Source organism: Tursiops truncatus, chromosome 19, assembly GCF_011762595.2.
Source record: "Tursiops truncatus isolate mTurTru1 chromosome 19, mTurTru1.mat.Y, whole genome shotgun sequence".
In the NCBI taxonomy this organism is placed as follows: Eukaryota; Metazoa; Chordata; class Mammalia; order Artiodactyla; family Delphinidae; genus Tursiops; species Tursiops truncatus.
In genome coordinates this window covers 19,666,768-19,686,519 of record NC_047052.1, presented here as the reverse complement: position 1 = coordinate 19,686,519, position 19,752 = coordinate 19,666,768, and the positions used below count along the sequence as shown (strand labels likewise).

The following is a 19,752-nucleotide window of genomic DNA, read 5'->3' as shown; positions in this document are numbered from 1 at the left end:
CTGTCTGTGTACTTCCAGTGGCATTCACATGGGGCATTCCGATCAATATTAACTGAGCAACCCCTAGGTGCCAAGGCCTGGGACACATTCTAGGGACGCAGAGGGAATAAGATCTAATCTTAAAAAGTTCATGGTAGTTTTCTGAGGGATGGGGAGCAAACACATAAAGAAATAGTTTCAGAATATTTGTCCTAATGGCTGTGATCATAATAAGCACAGAGGCTGGGGGACCACAGTAGAGGGAAGGTCAGAGAAAGCTTCTTGGAGGAGGTGACACCTGAGGCAAAAGAAACCACTATGGCAAAGGTACATTTGTGTAACTCCCTGGTGAGGGGTGGGGGGAGCGGGAGTGGGGAGAGGGGAAAGGGGAAAGGGGAAAGGGGAGGGGGGAGAGGGGAGAGGGGAGAGGGGAGGGGGGAGGGGGGAGGGGGAAAGGGGAGGGGGGAGAAGGGAGGCGGAAAGGGGAAAGGGAGAGGGGAAAGGGGAAAGGGGAGAGGGGAGAGGGGAGAGGGGAGAGGGGAGAGGGGAGGGGGGAGGGGGGAGAGGGGAGAGGGGAGAGGGGAGGGGGGAGGGGGAGGGGGAAAGGGGAGGGGGGAGAAGGGAGGCGGAAAGGGGAAAGGGAGAGGGGAAAGGGGAAAGGGGAGAGGGAGAGGGGAGAGGGGAGAGGGGAGAGGGGAGAGGGGAGGGGGAGGGGGGAGAGGGGAGAGGGGAGAGGGGAGAGGGGAGAGGGGAGAGGGGAGAGGGGAGGGGGAGGGGGAGGGGGAGAGGGGAGGGGGGAAAGGGGAGGGGGGAGGGGAGGGGGAGAGAGGAGAAGAGAGAGAGAGAGAGCATGTGTAGCCACAACTAGCTCTTTATGGCCAGAGCATGAAAGGCAGGGAGTGGAAGGGGATGAAGCCAATCATGCAGGATCTCGGATGGCATGCTACAAGTGGGGACTTTATCCTAGACAGTGGTGAGGCACTGAAGAGGGTGGGGTTAGGGGATTGCATGCGTGGTGTTCTGTACTGGGAACATCACCCAAGCAGCAGTGTGGAGGATGGATTTCTGAGGGGGATGCGGATAGTGAGAGACCAGGGCAAGGAGAGCAGTCCAAGCCTGTTAGACAGCCCTGACTAGAGCTGATGTGGCCCTGAGCCAGAACCCAGAAGGGTGAGGCACTGGGCAGACACTAGTGAGTTTCACCTCCCAGCCAGGCACTGTGCCAAGCACTGGCACTGCAACAGCGAGCAAGTGGGCACGTCCTAGCGAGGGTCCAGGGGACGGCACAAAGGCAGGCAATTTTCAGGAGGTGGACCAAACAAGTCCTGGGGACACCTGGGTGGGAACAGGAGAAGGGACGCCTCTGAGCCCCGGGGGTGCCCACCACTGAGTCTGGGGCCACAGGAAGTGAAGCAGACCTGGACACCGCACAGGGTCTCCAGCTCAGAGGAAGTCAGAGTTCACCCTCCAACGTGCTCAGTTCCTGTTTCTCTCCCTGAAACAACAGCACAATGATCTCACAGAGGGTGGGGCCAGGACGGGATGAAGTTGCACCTTTCCCCAGGTTAAAGGGGCTCTTACCAGTGGAATGACCTTCTCCTCTTCCCTGCACCTCATCTTTAGCCTCTGGTAACAGGTCTCAGGAGTGGTCTGGAGATAAACTAAGATTTTAAAAAACATATATGTGGCTTTAATTACTCTGTTTATGGCTTGGAAGTGAAAGTGAGGGGTAGGGGGAAGGAAGGCGTGTGGGCAAGGCGTGGAGAGAAACATCTACCAGCAGCCCTGAGCAGGAGAGGCAGACCAGCTGTGTGGCCAAACAGGCTTCTTGACCCTCATCCTGACTTTCATTCTCTTTCCACATCACCAGCCCCACAGGGTCACTGTGAAGCTGAACAGGTTCCGTACATTGCCAGAGCTTAGCACAGGGCCTGGCACCCGGCCCGTCTCAGTAACGGTCCAGGTTCTGTCCCTCCTCCCTCCTTTACAAACTAGAAAAAACCCATCATATCACAAGGGACCGAGGGGAAAGCAGTTTGAGGAACTGGCCAGGGTGCTTCTCCAGGAGGGACCAAAAGCCCCAGATTCTATCTGCCCTTTGGGAGAAGGCTGAGTCAAGGCAGGGGAAGAATTGCTTATGGTGAGGGCCCTGCCCACCACCCCTGCTGCTTGAGGCCCAGCCAACCACCTCCTCACTGGGCCCAGGGGAGGGAGGCCAGGGAGGGACTGTCTCACCTATCAAGTCAATGGACACGTCGATGTTCTTCACAATCCAGTCAAACCATTCCGACAGGACCACATAGTCCACTTCAGGCATCTTCCCACTGGAACGAGAGTTATAAGGGTTTTATTACCCCATGAGAAAGTTCCTGGGCTGTGCCGTTCCCCCAAAACATCTGGGCACTGCCTTTATTGAAAGGGCACTGCCAAGGGAACCATGACATAGTGTAATCACGTGATACTGAGCGGGTAGTGATGACAAGGACCCGAAACCTCCCGATCTCCCGCTGCCCAGGGACGGTCGATGGTATAATGCAGCGAGTATCTTGGCACTGCCCGAGGGGAGAATTCATTTGGGATTTGAACTCCAAACCAAGGAAGGGGCTGTGAAGCCTGTCCCCTGAGAACACGGACAGCGCTCAGGCTGGGAGGTGGAACAGCAAACCCGTTTCACCTCTAGAAACTTATTTTGTGGAAACAATCGTGGATGCCCTCCGTAGCACTATTTAAAAAATAATGAAAAACTAAATCATGGTACATCTATCTAACAGAAAACCACACAGCAACTGAAAGACGATGCTATAAAATAATATTTAATGACGTGGGAAATGCTCACAATCAAATTCTCATTATTCAGTGAAAACAGGAGGATATAAAACTGTGCATATATCACGACCCAACCATACTTTCAAGAGTATTCATCCACACATTTTGAAAGGAGACTGGAAAGAAAACCACCAAAAGGTTAACAGTGCTTTCCTCTGAACTGTAGGATTATGGGAGACATTTTTTTCTTTATCTCTTTCTGTATTTTCCAAAATTTAACAACATACTAGTTTTCAATTCGGGGCGGGGGTGGGGGGGAAATTACTACATATTTTAAGTAATAACTGAAAAAGAAAGAAAGGAAGAAGAAGCCCACAAGTGAGAGAGACCTGGCGTCTGTCCTCTGCCCTGGAGGAAATGAGCAGGGAAGAGCGGGAGGAGGGGCAGCAGCTGGAGGAAACAAACCAGGCAGCTGTGGGGTGACCCTCAAAGGCCCAGGAGAGGAATTCCTTTCAACATCCTCCACCCGTCTTGAATATCATCTTGGATCCACTCAGAACTGGGTTTGGCAAGGCGGGCTACGGGCGAGTGAAGGTGCCTGAGCTGTGTGCAGCTGGGGGTCTTCTGACTGCTGACTAAAGAAGGGAAGGCGGGGAAAAGAGGCCAGTGGCGTGGGTGGTTTGCAGCTGCCCCCGCCACGGGTGGTGAACTGACTCCCACCTGGGTGAGGGGGCAGGATGGGCGTGGAGGAAGGCGCTCTGAAGATGACAAGCTCAAGCAGCCCTGCCTGGGGGCCCAAACGATGGGGCGGGGCACAGACTGGAGGGGGACATCCTCCCCTAGTCCCTGAGACCACCAGACGCCCTCAGCGCAGAAGAGCTGTGCCTGGCAGAGCAGCAGGAAAATGCAGGGTGCCCGGGAGAACAGCAGGGGCAGACGGGCAGTTGTCGGCGCCTTGAGGGGTCTCAGGCATCAGACTTCAGCAGGGAGACCAGAGCAGACTAACGTGTGAGGACCAGCACCCGCCCCCACGAATAAGTCGGGGAGGCTTTGTAGGGGAGGGGAGAGGGAGGAAGTCCCAGGACATTGCAGAAGGGACCAAAATTCAGATACTAAAGGTAACAACTTTGCGATCACAGCTCATATGGTTGCCCATCCCCCAATTCTTTCCTCCTACCTCCTTAAAAGTAGCCCATGGTCTATTCAGGGTCCATCCCACAGGCCTGAGTGTTCAGGGAAACCTGACCGCAGCCCAAGCTTCAGAGCAAACCAACTGGTCTGAGGGACGTCCTCTCCGCTGGCCAGGCTGAGTTGATCAGCCCAGGCCAAAGGGCCCAACCTGACCAGTGAGACATGAGGGAGGTTTGCTCCTCATGCTTAGAGGAGAGCCACTGGCAAGACATCCACCCTCTGGCCAGCAATGAGAAGCCCGGTTCTGCCACAGGCGTTGTGTCACCAAGAGGGACTCATATTGAGGACACAAACAAGACAGTAGGAAAACAGAGAGAAACAGCACTAGGGCCACCGAATGAAACCAACACCAAAGCCTGCTGTTAAGACAGCCCGTGACAACCTCAGTGTTCAGGCTACTTTGAGCTGGGCTGCAGTTAGCTGCAGCTGAGAGTATTTGATATTCAGACACCAAACCACTCTTCTTGACATGTTTTCCTTCTCTGGAACAAAGCTGACTCCGAGGGAATGAGGATTTGCCAAAAAGAAGCTGCTGATCAGCCCCACTCGCTCCACCGAACACGCAGCCTGGGCACACAGCACAGACTGGCAACTCAAGGGTGAGGGCCAGTGAGCAGCACACATGGAGGGAAAGTTGCCCAATAGCCTCCCACGTCATGAACGCTGGACAGCTGGTGTGAGACTGCCCCAGAGGACTTCACCGGTGTCTGTAAGGCTCAAGGGAGGTTCTATCAAATCCCAGAGCTGGGAGGATACCCTTAGCTGTGGCCACCGAACTGAGTCACAATTCAGGACATAGGTAGCACAGTGTTAACTAAAACCAAACCAGCTGACACCACAAAAAGAGTTGGGGCCTGAGAGCCGCTGCTCTGCTGGAAATTGGCCCCAGGTGGTCTTAGGACACCTCCTGGGTGGCTCAGGAACCTCCCATTCTCACCTGGCCCAGGCAAACCCGGGAGGAAGCAGGTCCTCCCTTCCCGATGCTCTCCTTAGAGGTCCTCTAGACGGCTCCGGGGCAGCCTCCCTGAGGGCAGGGTCGGCAGGCAGACCTCCAGAAAACCCTTCCAAGACTGCCAGGAGCCATGTGCTGGGGGGTCCAGGACAACTGGCCACGGGCTGAGCGGAGTGAGGAAACGGAAGCTGCCTTCCATGATTCTGAGGCATGTCAGGCAGCGGGCGCTGTTTTATCTGTATCTGCAGTTTTCCTCCTAGGAATCTGCCCGGCTCCTCCTTTGTCTGCCTCGAGAATGGGGCGCCCAGCACCACCGCCAAGGCACTGCTTTTATTTCCACAGAACACACGGAGGGCAGCACCTCTCTGCAGACCCACCAACGGTGGACTGAGGGGGTCTCATGGTGCCTTCCCCTTATCCTAGGGGGGCAAAATTGAGGCCACGAGTCCACACGAATCCTGCTGTTTTGTTTGGCACGGTTTGCTGCCGCCCTCCCCGAGGCCCAGAGAGCACGGGTTGAAACTGAAATCACACACTCAAATGCCAGCCTCCTTGTGCACATGACATTCTTTTGTTTCTCACAAGACCTTGTGAGGTCAATTTTAGCCCCAAGTTATAGATGAGGAAAACTGAGGCCCAGAGAAGCTCAGCCCAGCCCTGAGCCAGGGACTGAAGCCTGGCTCTCGGCGGCTCCCAAACCCATACGCTCCTGGCTGCACCACGTGCCCCAACCCCACCTGCCCCGTCTGTCAGCTGAGGGGGCTGCCCCTGGGCCCGTCCAGTGTCTCTCTAGCCTCAGCCTGAGGAAAGCCACCGCTCGCAGGCCCATGACACAGGCAGTGCGTCCCCAGTCTGGCCTAGAGTGAGGAGGAGTCCAAGCCCCAGGGCCCATCAGGGCAGCAGGAGGACCCGCCTGTTGTTCCAAACGCAGGGCCTTAATGGATGTCCACAACCCGCAGCCCCAGGTGAGTCAGTGTGTCACTTCCCCAGCTGGGCCCCATGCAATTCCCTTCCTTCTGTTCTTAGAGAACACCAACCAGGCAATCCTGTGAAACCTTTGTGTTCAATTAGCCCACAGGGTCGGGCCACACAGTGGCCTGCATGGCCGCTTTAGCTGCCTGAGTCTTTCTCGCCACCTTCAGCTGTTCATTCCAGCACAGTGCCCACACCTCAGAAGTCCTTCTGGTTCTTTAAGTCTTTAAGGAGACTGTGGAACCAGAATCTTCCTTGTTGGCAATTAACCCCTGGTGGCATAATTGCATGTATGTTCTGCCCACCCCAAACTCGCTGGGGTGAGGATGCGGGCGGAAGAGGCGGGTCTCTCCCTGGAGTAGCTCCTCACTTGTCCAAGGCCCAAAAGGCAAGAAAGCCCTTCCAGAAATCTGGCTTTGGGGGATGCAGAATTGCAGAATGTGGGCTTTTCTGGGCACCCGAGCCTGCAACTGCAGACAGCAAAGCCACGCCTACCGTACTTCCTTCCATCCCAGTCCCTCCAGATTCCAAGCCAAGGCTGCAAGGGCTTCTGTGAAAGAGAGAAGGGCCAACCCCAAGGCTGAAGGGGCAGCAACCATGCACCCCCTGCCTTGTGTAAGGGCTGTCCCCACACAAGCTCCCAGGCAAGAGCTGACACCCAACACAAGCCATCTTGTGGTTCCCAGTACCCAGCTGAACTTCCACAGGTGGGAACCAAAACATCCTATTCTGGCTATGAGCAAAGGATCCAGCCAAACCCAGTTCTAGGCGTCATTTGGTTTAGGCTCAAAATGATGGTAATCTGTATTTGGGGGGCATGGAAACATCTACATTCGCAGCACCACTTCACTGTGGAAGGCCCACTGCATGAGAGAAGCTGGGTTTCTAATGAAAGTGACCAAGAAGAAAGCCCACATCCTACCCTTCCTCCCACCTGTCACTTCTTTAGCTCTGGCTAGAAATACCGTTTACTGTGCCTCCAAAAGGAAAACCTTTGGCCTACAGCTGCCTCACTCCTGACCTAGGAATACACCCAGAGACCCTGAAAACAAAGGTAATACAACAAAACCCCCAACAACCAAAATCTGAAGCCACAAATGTGAAATGAAGAAACTGCAGGTGGTGCAGGAAGCTGAGGAAATCCTGCTCCACGAAGAACTTTCACTCTGGCTGGCCACCTGCCCCACGGACCCCCACAAAGACAGCCCGCAGGTCTTGCTTTCAACGACCCCTAAGGCCCAGGTGAGGCCCCAAGGAAGCCACGGGGCAAAACTCCCAGGGGAAAGGACCATGATTGGCACAGACGGCCCCTTGCGGGCCACCTGGCTGCTGCCTTCTTCGGAGGCTGCCCCTCCAAGTGTGACGCCAACCAGCAGGATGATAGCTACCCAGGGTGCTTTTCTGCTACAAATGCAGGCTCTCGGGCCCCACCCTGGAAGCAGCATGGGTGCATTAACAAGATGCATGGAGTCTGTGGGAGAAGTTGAGTGTAGGGCCTGGGTGGAAAGGGGCAGAGGCCTGGTCCCCCGGAGCCAGCACACTGGGAACTCCCCTGGGCCTGAAGCCTCTGGCCTTACAGAGAGAAATCTAGATGTCTCACCACTTCCTCCTTCACTGCTGCCCCACAGAGCAGTGTGCAGGTCAGCCCCCCGGTCAGTTTCCTGCCCAACCAGGAAGGAGCAAGGCCTTCGAACCCCACGTGGTTCCTGGTCTGCCAAACGCGGTCAACAGTGCCCAGCTCAGTGCTGCCTGGAGGGCTCAAACGGAAGGACAACGACTGTAGCTCCTGCCCACGGGTCCCTGCCCTGCCCCTCAACCACATGAGCCGTGCCTACTCTCAGGTAAGCTGGACCAGTCCCACAAGTGAATGGCCTGCACTGGGAAGGTGCCTCTTGGTGTCCCTGCCCTTGGATCTCTGCCGCCCAAACTCGGGCTCCCTGGGGAGTGTGGCTGAGTGAGGGGGACTCCCAGCCACATGCTGAGCACACCAGTTGTTACAATCACAGGGATATGTTATGGGATAGAATGCAAAGACTTCGAAGAGAAGTCTTCAAAGAAATTTCCAGTTAGTTAGCCGGCTGCTTCGGGTACGCAGGCTGGGAAAACCTGCAGGGAAGCGGCCGCCTGGGTGAGCGTTTCTCTGCCTTTGGAGACTTCAGGGAAAGGGTTTGAGGAGCACTGCCTTCTCTCATCTCCCTGAAACCAAAGTGGCGGATGGCCTGGCCCCCCTGGGCCCCCCCTTTGGGAAGCCCAAAACTGCCATTTTTGTAGGTCAAAATTGGTCAAGTGCTAATAATTTCATACGGTTCAACCTAATTAGAAGTTGTCTTGAATACCACGAAGAAAACCAACAGAAAGAAGTAATTAAGAGTAACAAGAGGGGCTTCCCTGGTGGCGTAGTGGTTAAGAATCCACCTGCCAAGGCAGGGGACGTGGGTTTGAGCCTTGGTCCGGGAAGATCCCACGTGCCACGGAGCAACTAAGCCTGTGCGCCACAACTACTGAGCCTGAGTTCTAGAGCCCGCGAGCCACAACTACTGAAGCCCGTGCACCCTAGAGCCGGTGCTCCACAACAAAGAGAAGCCACCGCAATGAGAAGCCCACACACTGCAACTAAGAGTAGCCCCCGCTCGCCACAACTAGAGAAAGTCCACGCACAACAGCGAAGACCCAACGCAGCCAAAAATAAATAACAGAAAAAAAAAGAATGAGAGGCTCAACCCACCTAGACAGGGAGGCTGGGACCACAGCTGCAGATGGGAGGGAACAGGGAGGCAGGGTGTAGAGAGTGGAAGGCAGATATCAGGACCAGCTCTGTGAGGGAGTGAAGCTCAAAGCTACCAAGAAGGGAGACGCAGAGAAGAAGCTGCAGCCCATTCCCCAAGACCCCCAAACATCAGCAGTCAACTGAGCGCAGGAGTGGAGGACCCCACACCTCTGAGGCCACAGCACTGAGGGCCACCAGAAGCCCCCCCAGCTAGGTCTGTGTGACAGAGTCTGCTCCCACGAGGGCAGAAGACAGCTGTGAGTGAAACCACAACAAATAGCATGCACACTGCTGGACTGATGGCTCTGGTCGCTCTGACTCTTCACCCCTCCCTGTCTCCTCCCACTTTGCCATGTAACCCACAGGGCCCTGCCCCCTCTCAGACTGGGGTGGGCTGGTGTGACCTGCTCTGGCCAATGGATGTTAGCGAACGTGAAGCAGAGACCTGAAAAGAACTACGGTGCTTTTGATCTGCCATAGCCATGAGATGTGAATGCCCAGGCCAGCTTGCCGGTCCCAGAAGGAGGATCAGCAAGCAGATGAGAGATGAGTCACCCCAGTCACCCTCACTGGGCCACCCCAGACCAGCCAACCCCTGGACATATCATTGAGCCAGCCAAGGTCAGCAGAGCCGCCGGGCCGGCCGCCCTGGACAGCCGAGCCATCAGCGCGGAGAGCTGTCACTGAGGCCTTGTGGTTGGTTGTTACACAGTGTTACTGTGGCAACACAGTAGGTACTCAGTATGTGTCAATTAGATAAATAAGTTTCAATTTCATTTCTAAAAATGTAATGGTTTAATAAATTATCGATTGTGCAAACTACGGTACCTTCTATACAAGTTTTCTACAAAAACGTATCTTGCGCTGTGAATTGACCGCTCCATCAACCGTACAGGCAATGTCTACAAGAAAACAAAAAGTGATTCACTAACTCAGGCAAAGAGGAAGGGGTCAGGAAGCCTTGAAGAATGCCTGTTGCTCCCCCTGCCTATGGTCTATGCTGAATACAAGAATTGAGAAGCCTCAGGAGAGGGAGGTGGACACCAGAGAACCGTGTGTCCCACGTTAGGCTCCCTGGGCCCTGGACCCTCCCCACACCATACCCTGAATCTCAGTGGTCAGTGCAGCAAGGCCGGGTGGAGGGCCTGTCAGCAGCAGCCTCCTTCACAGGAGGGGTGAGGCTCCACTGGACTGTGGGTTTGGGGAAGTGCTAGAAAAACTGCCAAGTGCCCCCCGGGAAAGTGGTGGCAAGCACAAAGCGTGGTGATTATCATGGACCTAAATAGGATGCATTTGCTTAAGCGGAGGCACAGCTCCGAGAGAGCTGGGCTGTGGCATTATGAAACCCCACCAGCATGCCTGCCAACCTCGCCGCCTCCTCACAGGGCTGGCTGGGGATCACTGCAGCCCTTCAAAACTGGAAAGGACTGTGCCCAGGAAGAGGGAGGACGACACTGACATGGCCCCTCTCTGCCAGCATGCACACACCCTCCACAGAAGGCCTTTCCCTTTGTCCAGTGTCCCATTGGGAAGCCGGAGGTGCTCTTACTCTTGACACCAAGTGGACAAACACTGCTCTCACTCAGCCTGGCCCACAGCATCCAATGGGGCCTGGACCAGCAAATCGGAGGCTGATTTAAAGCCATAACCCAGGAATTTCCTGACTCTCCTATTTGTCTATCTGTCCATCTGCCTTCTTTTCTGTTTTTCAGTCCTCTCCTTACTTATGACTCTCTGCTGCCCATCTTTTGCTAGTTCCCCATTTATCCCTCTCTCCTTCTCTTCCTCTTTCCTAGTCTGTCCATCTCTCTTTCTCTGCCTCCTTCCTGATAGATTTCCTTAAACAGAGGAACACACACACAGCCCGTTATATTCAGATATACTAGATACAATTTACATTTGCAATCGAGTGCCCACCCAGGAGAAGCAGGTTGCAGGCCAACCTCAGACCATACTCTGACATGTATCTTTTAGACAGATTTTTGGGGAGATAGAAATTTATATGGTTCTGCTCATATCTTTTTCTATTATTAAAAGACACAGATTTGTAGAAGAATGACAGCTACGGCTGCAAGTGCCCAGCCTTGCATCAAACCACTGAATGGCTGTGTCAGAGAAACTGGCCGATGGATCTCCTGTCTCCTGCAAGGAGAGCCTCCAAAGCCAGTCTCTTAGGTGGTACTTGCCATTCTGAACCACGGGTGCCAATTGGATCTCTCAGTCAGCCTTTCTTCTAAGAGACTCTGCCCCTATTCACACCCTGCTGATGGAAGGGGCCTAAGTGGCCGTGTTTGTGACCTGCCCCAATACCTGACTGGACCAGGGCTGGACACCTGACCCAAGCTGAGCCAATCAGATTCTTCTCTCAAGAACCTGAACTGAGAATGTGAACAAGCCTTGTGAAGGTTAGATCAGCAGCTCTCATGCAAACAAATAAGGGATATGTTAAAATCACCTGGAGAGTCTGATAAAACCCAGATTGCTGGGCCTCACCTCAGAATTTCTGATTCAGCAGGTCCAGGATGGGGCCAGAAAATGTGCATTCCTAACAAGTTTCCAGGTGCTGCCGCTGCTCCTAGTACAGGGACCACACTTTGAGAAGAGCTGAGTTAAAGGGAGTTGAGCCCAGGAGCGATCGGGTCATGAAGACTCGGGCTTACATGGCATCATAGCAAGTTCTTGGCTAGCTGAGGTTGGTGGGTGGGGGCACTGGAGGCTGGTCCTCAGAGAGCTGTAGGAACAGAGACCTTCACCCCAGAGACAGAGAAGGCTGAGCGGCTCTGAAGGCCCAGTGGGGCTTCCTTGTGAGGTTTCCCTTCCTGGCAACCACATGCCACTCATTTGAAGAAAACTGTGTTTAAGAAGGTTGAAACCATGGGCTTCCCTGGTGGCGCAGTGGTTGAGAGTCCGCCTGCCAATGCAGGGGACACGGGTTCGTGCCCCGGTCCGGGAAAATCCCACATGCCGCAGAGCAGCTGGGCCCGTGAGCCATGGCCGCTGAGCCTGCGCGTCCGGAGCCTGTGCTCCGCAACAGAAGAGGCCACAACAGTGAGAGGCCTGCGTACCACAAAAAAAAAAAAAAAAAAAGAAGGTTGAAACCAAGCATCTGAAATGTACCTGAGGACGAGTGTGCTGGTCCAGCATGGTGAGCTGCACATATGTCTGCAGCGTGAGGCCCCATCGACAGGCATCCTGGTACATCAGACCCTAAAGAGGGGAGAATGCAGTGCTCTATCTGTAGGACTCCCAGCCCGGTCACAGAGTGGACAGAGACAGACACTGGAGCAGTTACAGGACAGCCTGGGAACAGCTATAATAGAAGCCTATATAAAGTCCCAGGGAGCATTCATTCAGGCATTCAATCATGTTCACTGAGCCCCTACAGCCTGCTCTCTATCCGGCAACCAGTGAGCCTGTTATACTACAGGAGCCAGTTATCATCACTCCCCTGTTCAGGACTCTCCCTGGCTTCCCACTGCATTCACAATGAAATCCAAAGCCCTTACCAAGGCCCACAGGGCCCTAGACAATCACTTCCATCTTCTCTTGTCTCCAACCATTCTTTCTTTGGCTCTGTGAGCTTCCAAGCACATGAGCTTCCTTACTGTTACCCAAACACACAAGTGTGATTTCAACTCAGGGCCTTTGCACCTGCTGTGCCTTCTGTCTGAACACTCTCCCCCAGACACCTGCACTGCTCCCTCCCAAGCTTTGTTTAGGTTTCTGCTCAAATGTCACTTTGTCAGAGATGCCTTCCCAACCATCCTCTTTAAAACAGAATCCACCTCCTCAATCACTCTCTACCGCGTGTAGATACAAAATACTTCCTCCATGTTCCACTTGCTAATAATCCTATTCTGAGGCTTCCCTGGTGGCACAGTGGCTGAGAGTCCGCCTGCCAATGCAGGCAGGGGACACGGGTTCATGCCCCGGTCCAGGAAGATCCCACATGCCGCGGAGCGGCTGCACCCGTGAGCCGTGGCCACTGAGCCTGCGCATCCGGAGCCTGTGCTCCGCAACGGGAGAGGCCACAGCAGTGAGAGGCCCGCGTACCGCAAAAAAAAAAAAAAAAAAAAAAAATCCTATTCTGCTCTTTTCCACATTTTTGCTTCTTTTTCTCTTGGTGCTAACTAATGGAACTCCGGTGCTCTGCATTGAAAACTGCTAACTCCTAACTGCGGGTGAAAGAATCTCAGAAAAGTTAGGAGAAACACTCCCTCTTGCCTGACAGCTGCAGAAAAAAAGACCTTTCTGCATCAGAAAACCAATTCAGATAAAGTGATGACCTGAGACTTTTCACAAAACTATCAATCTTGCTCCTCTGTCTAGAGTGGAAACTTGTGTAAAAATATCTAATTCTATTGTTTTTTTTTTATTATAAAACTGTCATTGGCAATGCTCTTTGTGCCACGGATACTCAGACTTCTGAGACTGGGACTGGGTCCTGTGAAAGTCACCTCTAACCCCTAACGTCTGCAACTCTAGTTGTCTTACATAACAATCCAGCCCTGGTTCCTCTGGGTTTCCTAGAAGACAGGAATGTTTCTGAGCTTCCTTGTATGCCCACGACTGGCATTCCATCCTCTCCCCCTTGCTGAGAGGTGAAACTCTTTTCCCGTCTCTGGGATTCTTTATTCGAAAGCTCTGAGAGGTTTTGCCTTATTTAAATAATATCCTTCTACCTGCTTTAGATGCCTTCTTAGCTCCTGTCACCACCGGCCATATCACACACTTTTTAATTGCCTTCTGCCTCCCACACTGGGATATTGGGGCCAGCAGAGCAGAAGCTTCGAGGTGCTCACCGCCCCAGCGTCTAGAATAGTGTCTGGTACATGGCAGCCATGCAATGAATACTGGCTGACTCAATCAGTGAACAAGCACCTACTAAGTGCTCAGCACTGTGCTATGTTCTAGCAAAAAACGGTGAGCCAAATGAGACACAGTCCCTGCCCTTAGTGGAACTCAGAGTCTAAAGACCCACACAAGGAGATGCCATTTGTGTTGCTAGAAACGACAGGACAGCACAGGCTCCCCCTAGTCCAAGGTTCAAACCTAGATCTGTCATTTACCAGCTGTGTGACCTTGGGCAACCTATTTCAGCCATGGTTTCCTTACCTGAAAAACGAAACTAATCGTTCCTCCATCATGGGACAGGAGCCCAGAACCAGCATCCCTTTCTTGAGCTCACTCTTACAGGACCCAGACTCCACCCACCTCTTTCAAGCAGCCAGAGTTGAGCCTTCTGAACGGGAAGGAGGTGGGAGGGGCACAGGCACATTACAGCCCCTACTTGCTAGGTCCACCCTTGGGAAAGCAGACTGGTAGCTTCAGGGTGAGCATGAGGCAGCCCCTGGGCATTGGCAAGTGCAAACCCCAATCAGAGGTTTACCAAGGAAGCTAGTTACTTAGGGACAGGTCCTGGGGGGCTAGGCCTGAGGAGACCTGGGTTTCTTCTAGGGGAGGGTGGGGTAAGAATGAGCAGCAGGAGAAGGACCCTCCGGTAGCTGGGGCCGACCACTTGGGATAGTTTGGGATAGCTGACAGGAGGTCCCTGGGCTCCTTACATGCCCAGACAGGCCTCAAAGAACCTTGACCTCAGACCATCGACATGCGGCCATTTTCCCTTTGTCCCCTCCCTCTCCCCCACCACCCAGCGAAGAGCAAGGACACGTCTGGACAGGGTGCAGGCTCAGGCACCAGCAGCGCTGCTCCTGCACACTTAAGGGGCAGCTGGCGGTTCACGCATAGAACAACACACTCACCAGAGGATTATGGCCTCGGACATTTCTCCACTTGGGCACGGGCTCCGTTAACACCTGTCAGGAAAGAAAACATCAGAGAGCTGCTGCTCCTCAGTTCTGAGCTCTGTGAAGGCTCGTGTTAGGGGTGGGATCAGGGAGAGAGTCAAGATTTGGGCGCCCAGGGTGGGCCAAAATAGTGGAGCAACCCTCCCTGCGAGGCCACAACTCCATGCAGATGTGGCTCCAGGCGCAGCTTCGAGAAATGACTTGAGAACCACTCTGCCCACCCCTGTATACGAGCATATGCACACGCCACTTCTCCTGCCGCCACAGGAGCTCCCGGGGGCAAGTGGGTTCTCCCAATCCCCCCTCCACGTGTTCCATCCTGCCCCTTACTGCCCAGCACATCAGGAAGGCAGGGAGGTGAGAGAAGCCACGAGGGAGGCTGCTTCTTGCACTTCAGGCTGCAGCTTGCACCCAGCTTCCGGTCTGGGGGCTCTCCAGCGACCTTGGCAGTGTGCCCTGCCTCCCTTTCCTCCCTCTGATCTCTGTGTTGGGCACACTGACGGCAGAGTCCTGTTTCTTTAGTAGCCTCCCTAAGCTGTGCAGGTGTGTGCCGGAAAGGATTTAAATGGTGCCCTTGGGACTTCCCTGGTGGTCCAGTGGGTAAGACTCTGTGCTCGCAATACAGTGGGTCCGGGATCGATCCCTGGTGGGGGAACTAGATCCCGCATGCATGCCGCAACTAAGAAGTCCGCCTGACGCAACTAAGACCCTGCATAGCCAAAATAAATAAATAAGTAAATGGTGCTCTTGGGGCCAAGATTTTGAGAATATCCGGATCCCTCTGTGGACCTTCAAGTCCATGTGAGTAGGTGCCACAGGTCACAAGAGACCAAAGGAAAGCAATGCATGGGACCCTTGAAGAGTAACCTCCCCCCACCTTTTACCCCTCTGTGCCTTTGCTCATGCTGTTGTTCTGCCCAGTATGCCCACCTCACCTCATTTCACCTCAACTTTCATTACATGGAAAACTCCTATACATCCTTCAGAATCCAGTTCAAATATCCCTTCCTCTGTGAATCATTCCCTGTTCCTCCCAACCTCCCCCTCCTTCTTCTGGGTCTTCAGCACTCTGGTCCTGTCCCCTGAGTAGCATATGCTGTACCACTCAGGCCCACCAGAGGCTGGGACACAGGCAGCCTTGACCTGTGCCCCATCTGTGGCACTGTCACTCAACAAATACTGAGCACCCACTGTGCCAGGTGCCAAGGATTCAGCAAGAGAAAAACCACCCCAGCCCTGCTTTCATGCTTTCAACTTTAAACTTACTGGGGAAGCAGACATTAATCAGGTCATCACAGAAAGCAACACATATTTTCAAACCCCGAGAAGTAGTACAAAATAAGGATACAGGGCTTCCCTGGTGGCGCAGTGGTTGAGAGTCCACCTGCCGATGCAGGGGACACGGGTTCGTGCCCCGGTCCAGGAAGATCCCACATGCCGCGGAGCAGCTGGGCCCGTGAGCCATGGCCGCTGAGCCTGCGCGTCCGGAGCCTGTGCTCCGCAACGGGAGAGGCCACAACAATGAGAGGCCCATGTACCACAAAAAAAAACCAAAAAACAATAAACAAAACAAAACAAAAAGGATACAGAGGAGCCAGAAGAACCTACACCATGGAGGGTAACCTAGCTGGGGAGGTCAGAGAGCAGAGCTGAGATCTGAAGGCTGGGTGGTTTTCCTAAAGCCAAAAAAGCTCTGCATACTATAGAGCCAAACAAGGGCATGGCCCCTGGAGCAGACAGCCTGGGCTGCGACATGGCATCACACGCACTAGCCATGCAACCCTGGCCAAGCCATGTCACCTCACTGAGCCTCAGTTTCCTCCTCTGCAACTGAAGTAATAACAGGACCTGTCTCATAGCGACTACTCCTGTAAGAATGAAATCAATTAGATAATATAACGATGCCTCAACACAGTGCCTGGCATAGAGTATTACCCTCATTAGCTGTTCACTCTCCTTGCTGACGGTATTGTTGTTGTACATTGGCTCCAAGGTGTTCAGTGAGAATACACGTGCTTCTAAAGTGTCAGCGAGAGTTACACAGCTCAGGACAGGTGTGTCGGGAGTCCCCCAGACGCCCACCTCCCCGGGTCTGAGGAGTCACTAGGAGGACTCACAGGATACAGCATATAGTCATACTCATAGGTAAGATTTATTACAGTGAGAGGTGACAAAGCAGAATCAGCCAAGGAGAAGAGTGTGTGGAGCAAAACCTGGGGGAAAACCAGGCACAAGCTTCCAAGGGGCCTCTCCCTCCTCTCACACAGGACGCATTCCCCCAGCAGTATTTCTATAGGGCAGGTCCGGTTTGCACCCTTTATAAATGCACCAAGCTTTTGCAGGTTCCTTCAAACCTGGCGTGGAAGCTGTACCTCGATGTCAGCTGTGTTGGAGAAGAACTCCAGGCACGTTGTCTTCCCGCTTGCAATATTGCCCTCGACACATATCTAGCAAAAGACAAACGCATGTTAGGATCAGAAATCGAGTGCCTGGGGGAATACCAGGAAGAATTTCTAGGGAAGGGCTCAGGTGAACAGCATAATTGGTTCAGCCCAAGACTCCAGTGTGTACACGAAAATCCCTCTGGAGGAAACCCCCAGGGTCCTGTTGTTAGTAATAGCAACCATCCGATCCTTCCCCTCAGTGGCAGGCTCCAGGTCCACCGCTGCTGGCCACCAGGCCACTGCCCTCCGGGACAGACACTCCCTTAGGTCAACGCCTAGACCCCACACAGCTTGCCCTCGGCCGCGCTAGCTCTGCCCTTCCCTAGCGCAACTCCTCAGACTATCAGATTTTAGGCCTAAATGTCCTGCCTCCTTCACCAGAACCTAATGGCTTTAAGGATGGGAAGCGTGTGTACGTTACCTAGAACCTAATGCATTGCTCTGTGCAGAAAAACATGCTTGGCCGTGGACTGGAAGGTATGAGGACAGGAGAAAAGGACTAAGATGGGCAACATACACCAATCCTGCACTTAACCTTGCCAGAACCTGAGAAGCGGGTTCTAACATTTTCACAGAAGAGAAAAATGAGGCTCTAGAAGGGCATAAGGCGAGGAGTAGAGCTTGAACGTTCACTCTGCTCACACTAAGTGTACTGGGGGGAAGGGGCTGTCTTGGCACTGGTGGGAGGAGTCTACCCATAAGAAAGACAAGGAGCCTCCTACAAGTACCCCACTGCAGGGAAAGAAAGCAACTGAAGCTGTGGTTCTCAGTCTTACGTATGTGCTACAATCACCTGGGACCTTTTAAGAATCCACAAAAGGAAGCCACAACCCAGGCCAATTCTGGCATGATCTCAGGGTGGGACTCAGGCCTCAGTACCTTGGAAAGCTCTCCAGGTGATTTCAACATGGAGGAAGCTGAGTACCACGGACCCATGGCGGGGTTTCTCAACGAGTGGTCCACAGACACCCTGCTCCAGAAGCACCAGCGGAGCACCCAGACCCTCTCAATCAGACTCTGGGTTGGGACCCTTGAATCTGCTGCCCAGCAATTCTGACAAAACGCTGCTCAGCCAGGACTGCTGGTGACACGGGCCAAATGGCTTTGGTTCCATCAGACCATGAGAGGAAATGGGCAGTTCCACATATGTGAGAAGACAAACTTGCCCTTGACAACACATATTACATGTCCCCTGGGGTACACAGAGCCAGAGGGGACCTGTCCTGCTGCACAGTGACCTTTACACCCAGGTTGGAAGCACCCACAGAGAAACGTGGGCCACTTAAGTGACTTGCCCCAGGTGCCAGGGTTGGCGGGGGAAAGAGCTAGAATTCACACCTAAGCCTGGCAACTCCCTTCTCATGACCCCAGTGGAGCCTCAGTCACACCCTGCATAAAACACAGGGGCACGGTGGGCTGTCTCACCTTGCCCCACCTCTACAAACTCTCGTCAGCAACTGGACTCTCTCTCAGTTGGCTGCAAAGATTTCCTCCTGCCTTGATCCTAACGGCTACCTAGGAGAGCTGGACGGACAATCGCAGTTCCAACAGAGGCCTGGCCCTCCAATCCCGGCTCCCTGTCAGCTTACTCCTTCAGCACAAGAAAACACAGTGAATGTGCAAAAGGGAGACCCCGTCAGGGCACCAGTGGATTTTATTTTTATTGTTGTTCTTTAAAGGAAACAACTTTTCCTAGATATTTAAAAAGAGCTCAACCTAGACATCATTCTGCACAGACTGTTTCTTTCCTGTTCATTGCAAGGAACGTGTTATTGAAATCCCTACTGTTGGATGTTACATTCTGTCCAGTTACTTTTATTATAAAACTGTGTTGTGACACCCATTTTTTTGATATGATAAGCTGCGATGTGGTGAACATTCCTGTACATAAATCCTTGTCATTGGCTCTGATTATCCCCTTCAATAGACTTCCAGAAATATAATCAGTGCATCAAAGGATAAGTGAGTTTTTACAGCTGTTGATGCATGATGCCAAATTGCCCTCCAAAATGCTGACCCAATTCACACCCCTTTTAGAAGGATGAGAGTGAGCCTATCAACATACTGTGCCAATGCTGGGCATATCCCATCCTAAATCTTCATTAATTTCATTGTTAATAATGTCTATAAAATTAGCCCCTGTGGGTTCTGTACTTTGCAAACATTGTCACATTGATCCCCACAACAATCACAGCTATGAATATTTGCACAGATGGGGAAACTGAGGCTCTAAGAGGTTAAGGACTTATCCGCCTCCAAGAGCAGAGCTGGGACTGGAACCAGGTCTGAGGTCTGATCCACAGCTTTCATCACTCCATCTCCCAAAGCATTCTTTCTCTGTTAGGGAGGTTGAGCACTTTCTTATGTTTATTAGCCATTAATAAATTCACTCAGGAAATGTCTGTTCAGACTTTGTTCACCTGAAAACATTAGTCATTTCTTTTTAACCCGACTTTGGAATTTATTTTGTAATTCTGTGGTGGTGACTCACTTCGCAGCTGCAGCTCAGCCCAGATATTCCCTGTCCTGTCCAATCCCATGGGATGTCCCATGGGCACCTCAATTTATCACCCCCCAACACCCACATATGGCTTCTCTTCCCGTTCCTGTCCTCAGGAAAGGCTGCACCATCCACCCAGACACCCTCAAGGCCCTGGATATCTTCTCTCCTCACCCAGCAACTCAGCAATACTTCTGGGCCCCACTTCCTACTCACCTGCAGAACCTGGCCCGTCTCCTTGGCCCCTAGTTAAGGTCTCTAACCCTCCTTGTGGGAGCAGCCTCCCTGCTGGCCTCTCCCCCTCCAGTCCAGCCCGGCCAGGTCCCTCATCCCTTATCCATGGTCCACCACCTCTTCCTGAGACGCAAACCAGA

General features: G+C 53.2%; 1 protein-coding gene across 2 annotated transcripts in view; it reads right to left on the bottom strand.

Moving 5' to 3' along the window:
- Positions 1–19,752, bottom strand: part of LOC109550088 (thymidine kinase 2, mitochondrial) — an 886,444-nt gene that overhangs the window by 863,814 nt on the left and 2,878 nt on the right. Inside the window, exons 3-9 of one of the 2 annotated variants that reach the window (XM_033845179.2) lie at positions 16,807–16,881; positions 14,390–14,443; positions 11,745–11,834; positions 9,456–9,529; positions 2,215–2,303; positions 1,561–1,640; positions 1,398–1,474 (exon numbers count right to left, since the gene is read on the bottom strand). In XM_033845179.2, coding sequence (XP_033701070.1) covers positions 1,433–1,474; positions 1,561–1,640; positions 2,215–2,303; positions 9,456–9,529; positions 11,745–11,834; positions 14,390–14,443; positions 16,807–16,881 — 504 coding nt within the window. In that variant the 3' untranslated portion in view covers positions 1,398–1,432. The remainder of the gene's footprint in view (positions 1–1,397; positions 1,475–1,560; positions 1,641–2,214; positions 2,304–9,455; positions 9,530–11,744; positions 11,835–14,389; positions 14,444–16,806; positions 16,882–19,752) is intronic. The other variant, XM_073796974.1, reaches the window with a different exon arrangement.